At 42.4% G+C, this 13863-nt stretch overlaps 1 protein-coding gene across 3 annotated transcripts in view; it reads right to left on the reverse strand.

Annotated features, from left to right (window-relative positions):
• klf12b (Kruppel-like factor 12b) overlaps positions 1–13863 on the reverse strand; it is a 41286-nt gene that overhangs the window by 15451 nt on the left and 11972 nt on the right. For all 3 annotated transcript variants that reach the window (XR_008649188.1, XM_033986665.2, XM_033986664.2), the window contains 2 exons: positions 10775–10857; positions 4088–4601 (listed from right to left, as the gene is read on the reverse strand). Coding sequence is in view for 2 of the 3 variants with exons in the window: in XM_033986665.2 (XP_033842556.1) it covers positions 4088–4601; positions 10775–10840 (580 nt within the window). In the remaining variant the exon portion in view is untranslated. The remainder of the gene's footprint in view (positions 1–4087; positions 4602–10774; positions 10858–13863) is intronic.

Here is a 13863-nt window from a genome sequence, read left to right on the forward strand (position 1 = left end):
GATTCATATGAGCTTTAAAACATGTTATAATAATGGTACGTCCTCAAAAACAGACCTGGAGTTCTGTTTTGTTTTCATTCACACATGTTTGAGTAACACTTTATCATTAGTCTGTAACATCTCCAAAGCTCAAAATGATCTGTTCCACCTTGTGATGTCATCAACAGCTACTTTTTTTTTACGTTCAGTTGAGTCGAGTTTGGCAATTCCACGGCTGAAATTATCCAAATTATTCTAGCGAAGGTGTATGGAGTTTAAAAACACTGTGGAGCACTTCCTGTAGTACCACGTGACATCACAAGGTGGAACGGAATACGCAGGGTTTGTGTGTTAAACATGCGTGAATGAAACAAAACACAACTCCAGGTCTGTTTGTGATGAGGAAACATTATTACATAGATATGAAAACAGTGTAATACGGGCCCTTTAAGTGTTTCTGAGCTTTAAAAAACACCATATACATTAAATGCCTTATCATTATCACTATTATTATTATTATTACTATTATTAGGTATGAATGTCTGCCTTAGCTTTTATGTATCACTGTTTGAACAAATACCAAATACTCTCTCTTTAGCCTGTGTAGCTGTGTATTCGCTCATAGTTGCTAGCGCTGTACATGACACAGCCTCAGTGCACAGATTTTCAGTCAGGAGCTGTCAATCTAAACTAAATCTTCATTTACAGACGGGGCAGCGGAGCGTGACACAGTAGCCAGCAGTCATAGTCAGACAGGGGAATGCAAATAAGTCAGGCCCACATCTACACAGACTGTATTCTTATCAGGCTCAGCCCCTCTGATAACGGCAGGGTGTTTGTACATTTTACTGTCTTTGCGCAACTGACAGGGACATTTTTATTCTCTATAGGAATCGTATTGAAATAATGTTTGAAATATCTATGGGTATATATGTGTATATATGTGTATCTATGTGTATCTATGGGTATTTAGGGGTATCTATGTGTGTCTATGTGTATTTAGGGGTATCTATGTGTATCTATGTGTTTCTATGTCTATCTATGTCTATCTATGTTTATCTATGGGTATCTATGTGTATCTATTTGTATCTAGGGTTATCTATGTGTATCTAGGGGTATCTATGTGTAGTTAGGGGTATCTATGTGTATTTAGGGGTATCTATGTGTATTTAGGGGTATCTATGTGTATCTATGTGTTTCTATGTGTATCTATGTCTATCTATGTCTATGTTTTTATCTATGGGTATCTATGTGTATCTATGTGTATCTATGTGTTTCTATGTGTATCTATGTGTATCTATGTGTATCTATTGAATTTATTCTATGGGTTTGCGGGTTATATCATATTTAATTACAATTAGTTGTATTCATTTTTGTAGCGTTCTATTAACGTGCTTGTTCACCTGTATTTCTTAATTACAGGTGCACTGCGTAACATTTTTAGTGCAGGTTCTGCCACTTCCTTGTCTCCAAAGAATTATTATTGCTTTGTCTAGAATGTCCCACAGAATAGCTTAAACCTATTTATCACAAGAGGGACAGGCAGGTTACAGCACTAAGCTACATTACGACTCAGATCTGTGGAGAGGCTTCCCTATTTACAGAAGGAATTATTGAATTTTGAATGAATAAATGCTAGATAAATATGTTTAGCGTCATTGCGTGGGACATTCCAGGTGAAGCAATAACATCTACATGGAAATAAGCAGGTAGAGGACCCTCCACCATAAAAGCTGCATTACATTATTATTTTTTTATTATTCATTAACATACTTTGGTAACAGTTTATAATATTTATTCCTTGATTAATCATAATAAAGCATGAACAAAGACTTATATTGTAATGAAAAATTTGTTTAGCGGTGGTGAAGCGGACCACAGGGACTTTTTTTTTTTACTTTTACTGATAGTAACAGTAACGCAACTCTTTTCTCCCTGTTTCTATCTAAATATTGCGTCTACACGTGTCTCCAATAGTCTTTGTTCAAATTGCCAAAGTACGTTTTATTTCACCAAAAGAAACGGCGATATAAAGCTGTAAAAGTACGTGTTTTTGTCTTGATTTTAAAGTAAGTACGCCAAAGCATCTTCCGGAGTTTCAAAGCTACGGTATACCTGGCATGACATCGTCCTCCACTGGCCTTTCAGCTGAAATTGTGCTCATAATGGGCCATAATAAGGGGCTGCTGGTATAGAAGCCGACACTGCGCTATTACAAGGGGCATGCAGAAGTGATGCTGCCGGAGGTGGCTTTAAAAGGCTTCTAACTGTTGATGTAGTCGAAGAAGTGCAGAGTGGTCACTGGCTCGCCTACCCTTCAGAAACCTGTAATTAGTCAGAAATGCATCGTGTGTCGGAGGGGGTATTTTGAGAGAGGGACACAAAGGAGGAGTGCTGAAGAGGTGGGCAGAGCACCGGATTTCTTTCTTTCTCTCTCCTGTTGTTTCCAGTCAAGCCCTGTTTCCATAGCAACCTGCTGCTGGCGGAGACAGGGAGACAGCGGTGAAAAGCAGGGTGCCCAACCTGAGTGCGCCCGTGTGCATGTTCGGCCAAGTATGTGTGTGTTCAAGTGGGTTTTTGTAGCGATAATGAAAGCCTCACTGTGAACGCGCGCATCACTGCACAGGGTTTATGGTGTCATACAAGGTAAATTCAATCTTTGAGAGCTTTTGCTAAATTGACATTTTTTTTTTGTTATAATTTAGTTTCAAAACATACCGGTACCTTTGAGAGATTTGAAATTTAGTTTTTGTCTACTAAGAAGTCCACACAACATCACCAAAATTTCAGGATTTGAGTTGGTTCCAGTACAAAGCATGTGTTGCAAATAAGCAGGTAGCGTTTTAATTTAAGCTGCTTCACTTCTCAGTGCTTAATCGGAGGGAGTCTGGGTACGTACAGCCTACACAATGGTGAAGTATTTGTTTCTTTCTTCACTTTGATAACGGATACGGTAATTGGAACTGTATTATGTTGATAACAACTGGTGTAAAAATGTCATAGATTGCCCATTGTGTATTCTTTGCTGAAAAAAAATGTGTGAACCACTGCCAAACTCAACTGTTGACAAAGGATGTATTGACAAAGATGAATCACTGGAGAAATTGACTGAACTGAAAAACAGACTGATCATGTGTTGTAAAATAATATTAAAACAAGTCTGTTTGGATTTGTAGGAGGTTACAGACTACATTAGGTGTCACCATTTGCATAAATTGTTAGATGCCGTGTTTGTCTTGTGGTTGCTATCTAATTAAAAGTCACTGTGTCCACCACACCCAGTGTTTAACATTCATCCACTTGACTTCCTTTGTGCTGGGTGCCTTCGGTTCTGGGCAGAGCAGATATTGGGCTGTATCTTTCATGTGTTTGTGCAAGTGCAACACGCCTTCGCTATCCATCCACACCCTCTTATGAAAGTCTTGTTTTTCCTGTCCTCCTTTCCTGTGCTCTCTTTGGGAGCCGGAGGTTTAAAACGCCCATCTCCCAGGACCACCCCGCCCATGTTGTCCAAGTGTCTGTCTGAACGTACAGTCTGTTCTAATTACACATGTATTTGTTTGGTCAAACTTACAGTGCAGCACAGTGAGGAATGGAGAAGTAACTATGTGTACTTGAGTCTTTGCAGCAGGGTGGGACGAGATGCAGCCTCTCTTACCACATGCTCCAAGTACACAGTTGGACACAGACACCTACTGTAGGGTCACTCCCAGTGGTTGGCAGTAAAACCACACCCACGGAAAGTAAAGAACAGATTAGTCCAAGCTGGTGAGTTTTGAGTACTCAGAAAAGAATAGTTTAGTCCAAACTTATACTGTACTGTTTTCTCAGGTATTTAAAGACAGGTGCATTTTGGCTCTGTGCACTGTGTTTGTTTAAAGTTGTGTTAAAATTGCATATCGGTACAGTATTAACTTGAACATACCTGTCTGTCTGGCTTGATGAAGAATATTTTTCAACAAACAAAAGCATTCTGTTATATGTATGACATATACTAGCAGAATTTCTATTAACGATGTGTGATAATGAACTGCTCATTATATTCTGTATTTTAAAATGAAACTCTGGCAGTATTAATATGCAGTGCGTGCACACAGCCCGCTCTCACCTTTGCCCTTGCTTTTGGCCTCATCGAGCAGAGGTAGCATGATGGCGTTGTTGAGGCTGGAGGGTGATCGAACAGCAGTGGTGTACATGAGCGGGAGCGACTGCACCACAACTGGGATGCGGTGAACATGGCTGGCCAGCTTCCCCGCTCCCTGCAGGCTCAGAGGGCTGGACGGAGGAGGCGGCACAGAGTGCAGGATGTGCAAATACGGCTGACCTCTGACGCCAGACCCAGGAGCGACCAGCGGGCCCGGGGAGAGCACCGAGGAGGCAGAGGTGATGACTGACGGGGAGGAGGAGGATGATGAAGATGAGGGAGAGAAGGCCGACCTGAGGGGCGAGGAGGAGGAGGTGGAAGAGGATGGACGAGGCTTGTTTATGGACAGATCCACCGGTTCAGTCTGAGTGTGGAAGTGTAGCTCGTGTGCCAGGAGATCCTCTGAAGGCTCAGCTTTCACTCTGCTCAAGAAGAAAGGCATTCTATCCATGGCAGAAAAAGGCCGCACTTTGGGTGACTGTGAAAACAAGACAGACAGTCCTAATTTAATTATCATAGAATTACATCATTGTATGTTACATAACTAACGTTTTTATTTGAGAGAGAAAAGTTTTACATTTTTGCACAAAAAATGAATGGTGAAATGTATGAAAACAGCTTCTTGTTTCATGTTTGTTTTTGTGTCTCTCATGTTCGTCTTCCTGGGCTTTAAGAGTCACGTTGTCTAAGCCTGGCGTCACCAACAATATTTAGGCACAGCAAAGTGGGAGCATCTCTGGCACTTTCTTTCACTGTGGCGTGGGTTGCTCTACTAGACTACTACTCTCTTGTCTGTACTTCTCTTGTTTTCCATCACTCCCACAGAAATGGCTGCTGCCCCCGTCCTTGTATCTCTTTTAAATCTCTTTTGTGACAGTGGAAAAACATCATATGGGCTCAATTTCCTGCACTTCTCTGCGTGCCTCTGCGTGAAGGGCCAACACTGGTGGCTCCAAGTATCCCTCGACACATCCTTCATTTAACACGGCGTAGACTGTAACATAACCGCTCCATCTGTCTGCGCACTTTCAGGAACCTGTGTACTTGGAAAAACACAATACAGAGACTACACGGGAGATAAACATTGTATTTCCATAAACTATGACTCTGGATCAAAACTATGTGCTTTCTGGACAAAATCTGACAACACTGGTACATTTTTCTTACTTTTCTCACTACAAAATGTCTTCTCCGTATGTGTTCAGACTAAGGTTTGTTTAAGAGTCACATTTCTTCTCCTTATGTAACGCTTGCTCCAAATCTGTACTGAATTATTCTGAGTCAAGTTTTTGCGCCTGTCTGTTTTTATGTAGTAGCCCGCACTATTTATACTCCAGACTTGTATACTTGTATTTTCTCAGCCTACAGGAAATGTTATGACCTTCAGCCTGAATGCAAAAATCTTTCTTGAGCATACACTCCTTCTTCTTGGTTGGAAAACATACCCAAACTAGTAAAGCATGCCCTCTCGTGACCCCTTGGACTCTGTGGTTAGGGTTCACTGTGAGGTTAGTCGTGTCAGGGCAAGGTTCACAGCACGTTATGGGCTTTTTAATCCCACCCAGCACATCTAACTATAGTTTCTTTCACTGGTTCTCTTGAATGGCTTCATTATGAGCTTGTACTACGTTACAAAACAGTTATAAAAAAGTGGTTCTATAAAAAGTTTTGAAACACGCGGTTGCGATCTGATTGTTACTCTGATGTGAGGCTGCTCAGACAAACACGCACTGGTCTGAGTTGAATCCTTCGTCGTTGATGGAGTAGTTCAGCCTGAAAAGTAAGAGGACTACATATACCATGATGCTTTGCTCTGTTTTAGTAAAGATAACAAGAAGTAATGAAAAGTATGAGTATGTAATGATAACACTCAGGGCATTTTGAAAGGAAAAAGTCCTGATATAACAAAACCTTCAACAAAAAATACACATAAATGTCAAAAATTATACTTAAGTTGAGTGGAAGTACTAATATTTCTAAATTGTATAACTCAAATTGTCAGGAGTAACAACTTAAAAGTCCTAAATTACACAAAATTGACTCTTGTGAGATTTAAGTCATGATATAATGCTGTTCCTCCTCAAAAACAGACCTGGAGCTGTGTTTTGTTTCATTCACACATGTTTGAGTAGCACTTTATTATTAGTCTGTACATCTCCAACGCTCAAAATGCTCTGTTCCACCTTGTGATGTCATGACGTAGTACTTTTCATGTTAAATTTTTACCTTTAGTTCAGTAGAGATTTGCAATTCCAGGGCTGAAATGATCCAAATGATTCTAGTGTATGGAGTGTATGGAGTTTAAAAACACAGTGAAGCACTTCCTGTGTTACCACATGATGACATCACAAGGTGGAACAGAGTGTTTTCAGTTTGAGAGAAGAACTCCAGCCTAAATATGCAGGGTTTGTGTGTTAAACATGTGTGAATGAAACAAAAAAAAAAAAAAAAACATAACTCCAGTTTGTTTGTGATGAGGAAACAACATTATAACATTAGATCAGAAAACAGGGTAAAATGGGCCCTTTAATACATCATCAGACTGACTTTATTATTCTAAATGGACTTCTAAATGTTTTCCACATCGCCACAGCAGCCTTATCTGTGCATTCTTGTTTTATTAGTTTATCCTCACTTGCACAGCTCAGACTGACCAGACCGACTGTTTTCTACCCTGGCCCCTGGCTCTAAAGCCCCGCCCTCGCGCACATGATGTTTGGAGTGATGCGTTCTGTCTGAGAAGTGATTGTCACACTCCACACACGCCTGCAGCTGTACACGGCCCGCGGGCTTTCAACCCTCAACTCATCCGAGACCGATCCTACTGTTTTTGAACGTCTTGTCTTTCTTGGTAAGTGCTCTTTGTGTATGTGTGTGTCTGCTTGGATACTTAAAGCGCAGCGGCGAAGTCAAGTTTTTCCTTTGATGAGTGAAATCGGAGACAAAGACGATACAAGATTATACAAGTGTGTAGCATAGACTGTGTGTGTATATAAATGGACGTAGTGAACCTGCTCGCCGCTGTGCTCCAAATGGGAAGTGATCATGGGCGCGCTTCCAACTCCATCGACTCCAATTCACTTTAGATTAGCCCTTCTCTTTGTAACTGCTGCAGTGAGTCTCATCATCGGTCTTAAAATGTTCGTATTAACTCGCTGTACGTGATCCTTGTGTTTTTATTCCGCTATTGTGTCCGTAAATCAAGATATGAACATTAATAACAGACAAATCAGGCGTCGTCTTTCCCCGTGCTCGCTCCTGCTGGTGTTACAGGTTCGATTGACAGCGTTGCTAAGGGGCGGAAAGGGGCGTCACCTTCAACAGCTTCACTCCAGATTGGCTCCTTGGTTGCTATGACCCTCACGTTAGCCTCGATGAGCTTCGTTTGACTGGAGCCGAACGCCGCGGGTGACGACGGGCGTGTAGTTTACATGTGTTTACGGAACAGGTTTAAAATGTCATTTAGGCTTTTGTCTATTCAACTTAAAAATCAAAATAACAACTAAATGGGCTGCTATCCAGTATAGAGTGAAGTGAGATTACAAGGTGTGAATTTGACTGTTAAAATAATAAGTTCTATATTCATGACAGCACTTCCTAGCGCCTTCTTACTGTATTAACGGTTGAAATGGATCAGACGAAATGAGGCGTATTTGAATCTACTGAGGCGCTCTCCTCCTTAACTGCCTTTAAAAAAGACAAAATTGTGCTCTTTTAAACTACAACATTTACAATTAATTCAACGTAAACCGCAATATTGATTAAAAATAAAACTTCCCGTGATAGGACCTGCCCACGTAGTGACATTTGACCCTAGCGAGCAGCAAATTTTATTCACTGTTTTTATATTTGGAAAATGCCTACGTAACGTTTATGAACCCTACTGGTATGACCTGGAGTTTGCAGAGCGGTGGGCGGAGAAGGGGTGTAGGTGAAAGCAGAAATTGTCTGAGCACTCGAGCCTCGAATGCAGGACAACGCAGGATTACTCAAACCTGCATGAGTCAATGGAAATACAACTCTGAGTAAGCAAACGATGAGGAAACACTGTTATAACATTCGCCTATAAAAGTTACATTTACATTACATATTCCCTTTAAAACAGACACATAATACGATCAGACAGACTTAATCCTACTGCGAGGGGAAATGAAACAAATTGCTACCACATACTATAAACTGCACGTCCCTTGTGGCTTCTCAAAATAAATGATAACAATTGTGTGGAAAGGTCAAAATAATGGCGTTACAGGAAAAATGAAAAACAGAAACTCATTTACATCTGGAGCATTAGCCAGAACATGTCAACACGAACGTCTAACGGAAAAAACTTCACCCACCCCCACTTTCGTTTTGACAGACACAAAAACAAGTCTCCAACACATACACTAAAATATATGGTCTGCCTGCCTCCGTGCTCATGCCATTGTCTTTATTAGGGGATACTGGTTAGCCGGGCAGATTTTCCAGCCCCTTGCGGGTGAACTGTCTAACAAGGCGGTCCATTTCCAGCAAGCCCCTGGCCCCCCGCCACCCAAATGAAGACCACATTTCTTCTTGAGCAGCCTAAAGTGTCTGTCTGCAGTCTAAAGGCAGGGCTCAGTCAGGGCAGATTGGATCTCTGTGCAGTTCAAAGCATGTGGGCTGCGAGGCTGACTTCCTGTTTCTGACTGACACAGCTGTACATGTGGAGATGAGCGCAAATATTGGGTCACCACGAAAATGTCTGACGCCGGACAGGACGGAGCATCGTAAAAAACAAAACAAAAAACAGTTTATCGCGTCGGGTGGAGGTGAAATGAGTGAATCAGTTATGGCGCCACGCAATTAGAGACGGGCGTTATGTTAAAACCGAATTGATAATATCGCAAATGCGGTTTTATAGATACGCTCGGTAATCTAATTGTGCGTATCGACAAATGATGCTACGAAAAAAGAGCTAATTAAAGAGATTTTCAGTGCAATCGTTCACACAAGGGTGAAAAGTTCTGTTTCTTCCATTTCTGCAGTTTTGTGGTTAATGTTACAGTTTATTTTTGTTGAATTCGACCTCAGCTATGAGATTTACAGGCACAGTTGTAACACATCTTTAAAGTATTGCCATAAAATCACAATTATAATATATTTACGATGCGATTTAAAAGAACTGCTTCACATTTTAATTTGATTTTTGACAATATCGCCCATCCCTTTAGTCAGTATAATATATTTAGCCAGACTGTGCTGATTTTTATTTAGAGTTAATTAAGAAACTGATACAGAAACAAACGAGGTCACTGTATTGTCCTCTGAGTGTATTGTATTGTGTATTGCTCCGGAACAGACAAAACTGGGCGCTGACAGTTTAAGTGACCGCGTGCCATCTTTTATCAGTGCTTTGTAAAGTCATATTTCATCTTTATCAACAACAAGCAATAACGCACAATCCGCCACAAGAACTCCAGAGATAAGCTGACGTGTTATCAGCAAATGGCATTTTTCTCATCCATCATCCACTAATACTCCTCTCAATACACATCTCATCTCCTCTCGCTGAGTGCCCTCGGTGATATATAGGGGGCAAGCAATTATTGACGCATTATGAATGGAAATCAATGACAAAACTGAGCATTCATTTATCATGATTACAAATATAAAGTGGCCCGCATCTACTGGAAACACAGCTGTGGCACAAAGCTGCTGTAACCTAGCAACCGCTCCTCCAACAAGACCACTTTATTTCGAGGTATGTGTGAAAGGGAGTTTCAATGTGGGCCGTGCTCAACCTGTGAGAGGTGAGGTTATTATCAACACATGTGGGACTCAATGAACACACCGAGTATTCAGTTACAGGGTTGGGGATATACTTCAACCGGAGCCATTTTCCACTTGCTTTGGCCAAAAATGTAGCAAGCAGCAAGCAGAGAAATCGAGTATTTGTTGTCAGGAAATATCTGAAATTAAACTCGTGTGGGTATTTGCACTGGAAACGTATCGCCGTATAGTCAAACTTCAAAACTAGGTGACTATTAAAGATTAGTTTAAAATCCAGCGTGTTTTTTTTAACTAAGCATTTTCACGGTGACTCAAAGTTATTTTAGATTTTTTTGATGAGTTCGCCGCAATTTTGGACATCGAAATGAGGTAAAAGGTCACGAAATGTATGTGCCAATCCAGTTTTTTTTAGCCTGATGCCCTACGCTTTTTGTTCATAATTAGGAAAAATGTAAAACCATGTCATAATAACAAATGGACTTGAACTGAGAGGCACAAAAGGGCAAAGGAGGATACCGGGAACCACACAGACATAAACAGCTAGGGCAGACTGATAGAAAAGATTTAGTTTCCCATGTAACCCTCCTCCCTGGAGCAGTGACTTCATCTGCATCCCCCTCAGCCAATGTGGACTCATTTCTGGCTTTGGTCACCCCCCTCCCCTCCGCTCCCCTCTTCTCCCCCTGTGCATTCCTGCTCCAGCTGTGTTTCTCCTTCCTCTCGCTATACTTACTACCATGCTCTCCGACCACTCCTCTTAGCCCCCTCACTCTTTCTCTCGCTCACTTTCCTACGCCTGGGAGTGATTATCTGCCCATTGCCAGAAGGGAAGGAGGAAAAGCTGAAAAAGAAAATAAAATCTGGGAGAATTGTCTGGAAAACAACTGATCCTCTTACCCCTTGTTCCGATTCCAGGGGCTCGGATTTGACTCGGACTGCAGGCATTCCGTCCAGCATTAACATCCTGTTTGCGACGCGGCCTGCAAAGACACACACAAAGAGGAGGCGTTTAGCGTGATTGTGCAATTTTCTATTCACACAGTTCGCAACAAAAACACTTTTAATCGAGGCAAACTTGTCCATTAGAACTGGCACGCAGAAAAGATACGGACGCACTGTGTAAAAAACAAGTCACAACGCACCATCAGCCTCTCTGGTTTTGCATAATAAAGATTTCCAATTGTGGAGAGGGCTGCCGCAGGGCTAATAACACTTAAGACTTTAATGGAATACAAATAGTCTTGGTCATATACAGTACTGGCACTTAACTGGGATAATACAGAGCAGTTAGCTTCCTCTTTAGGCAGCAGCAGTGGTTAATGGTTACTTGAATGTAAGCACAAGCAAGAACACAGCAACTTTACAAACTAATTCATGGTTTCCTGCCTGGGAGCGCTGGGCTGTGTGATGGTGAAGGCAGCTCTGTGGCTTTAAGAGCGATGCGAGGATGGAGCCAATGACAACAATGCAACGTGTTCCTTAACCTCCTCTGTGGGCTGCCTGAGTTAACCATTATTATTGACAAGATGAGAAATACATATGTAATCACGTGTAAAGTGAAACACGGTGGACAAAAGTTACTGGGTTGTAGCTAGATATTACAATATAAAGGCTGTAGTGTCAGACAAATTCTAGATGCCTTCAATATTTATTAGTTTAGTTAACAATACTGTAAAATATGTCCAAACATAAGCCTAAACTCTGAAACTCAGAACAAAGCAGAAAAAGTCTTTGATAATTACTATATTTACTTTCAACACTTCACTTTAGGAGCTCTTCCCAAACCCCAAGAATGATTTATCACAAAGCCCATCGAGAATAACAATAAAATAAGATTGAAACAATATGGTGCTCTGCTGTATACGTTCTAAAGCCTGTTCCTGCCAGTGAGCGCTGTATGGAGAGGAGGCTGTATGTTCCCCTCCCCAGATCTGGCCTCTCAGGTCTAAGTCCCTCAGGTACCCAGAGCTGTGCTGCTATTGTATTGTTGTCCAGGATGTCCTTCGGCTTTAGGTCTTGGTAGGCCCAGATAGTGTTGCCATAGTAACGGCTGGGCGGGCGGGTGGAGCTGCAGCCTCAGTCCAGCCTCAAGCCATGTGTGAGAAGAGGAGAAGAGATGAGAAGCACAAAGTCTGCTTTATTTTTCAGCAGGATGACCACTATTTCAACAAAAGTCATAAGAGTCACTCATAATGGTGTCCTTTTAGAGGGATTGTTTTAATAAGATTTCAAACTGTTGCTATTTCATATTTATGAGTGTTTCAAATGTTAGAGAAAACCGACAGTCTCCTTACACTTACAGTCCAGTTAATCCAGTGGGTTGTGAACACCTTCCTAATGAACTGGCCTCAAGCAGGCTATTCATAGGAAATCAATGGTGAGTGCATAGCTCCGCTTGTGGCAGCGATGGCCCGCGAGCAGCGAAAAAGACCTAACACTGAGTAATGATGGAGGCAGGTTCACACAGAGGAGGTCAAGGCAAAATACTTACTGTCCAAAACACTGTGTACTGCTCCCATATAAAAGCAAAGCAGCAAGTACCATTTACAGTTTGTGACCCACAGATACAACAACCACCAAAGATTAGGTTTGAGCTGAAGAGGTAATAAAACAGTGGGTTTCCTATCGCTAAATTTGGTGTGCTGGCGGCGGGCGCGGACAACCAGTAGTGCGCTGTCCATCAGTAGTGAGGCTCTGTGTGTGGGAGATGGAGAGATGGAGAGAGGGGGAGAGGGAGAGAGGTAGAGAAACAGAGAGGGAAAGAGGAAGAGAAGGAGGGGGCTGGAGGGAAACAGGCTAGATTAAGATCACCTTTCCATTTGCTGCACTCTGAAATGAAATGGCCATCCCAGGTGTGTGGGGGAGTGAGACGCACAGCGAGAAGAGCACTGGAGTGTTGAGGCATCTCATTTCCCACCCATCCGCCCTCCGGTCTCCGCCAAAATCCCCACAACTAATTCTACACGACGCAACTTTGGGCTGAGGCTTGGTTTTGATGTCTCCTGTGCGCTGGCTTTTTATGACCTAAAACAGCCCCCACATGAGCGCGACCTCTGGACCACTATCAGCCGCTGTCATGACGGCTCGACCCTCCGCTCTGATGAAGATGGAGAGGAAAGATAAGGTTTCATAGCAATAGTCCCAGGGATCAACCATGGCAGTTAACAGACTTCTGAGAAAGCACCACGTACTATTTTTGACATGAATAAATCATTCTCATGCCTTATGGATAAAAAATATATTTAGAATCCACTATTTCTTCAGTTATTATACAGGTTTAAGTATGTCAATAGTCCATAAATGACACATATATATCTGTATATCTCTGTTCCTATATTCCATCTCAGTGAGGCAATCCTGGTTAAGTTTAAATGCCCCACTGTACATTGTTTAAAGCAAACAGTGAGTGAACTGGAGCTTGGTTAACCATACAAGAGAATAACTGACATGGTCAAGTATGTCCTTGGTACATGCTGTAAAGTACTGAACACCTGCACAGTACTGAAAGTACACAACGCACATCGATAGTACATGTTCTGATTCTTGTTGTCTTACTCTGTGAATTCTCTTGCAGTTCTGTGCTCACACAAATACCACACACTCTGTGACAGACGGGCCCCACCAATGCTTTGTTCCCATGTCGAACGCCCAGAGCTACTTGGTGCATCTGTGTCACAGAGGCTGGACCTGCTGCCACAAAGCAGCAGAACTGCCCATAGTGGAGGGGTGTGTGGGGTGGCTGAATTATGGGAGATACATGAGGTAGGATTAAGGCCGCTGATAGCAGCCACAACGGGCCGGTGGGGGCTTGTCCAGGGACGCGCTGGCAGGAGCAGTAGCTTGGGAAGCAGCAGAGGGGGACTGGAGAGGTTGAGAAGGGGGAAGGGTGTTTAGTGGAGAGGAGGGTGGGAGTCAGCGAGGGTACAGAGGGGATATGGACCAGAGCCAAGACTCGGTCGAGCGCAAAGCACACGGTGCAAGAATGC

This window comes from Periophthalmus magnuspinnatus, chromosome 21 (assembly GCF_009829125.3).
Source record: "Periophthalmus magnuspinnatus isolate fPerMag1 chromosome 21, fPerMag1.2.pri, whole genome shotgun sequence".
Classification (NCBI taxonomy): domain Eukaryota; kingdom Metazoa; phylum Chordata; class Actinopteri; order Gobiiformes; family Gobiidae; genus Periophthalmus; species Periophthalmus magnuspinnatus.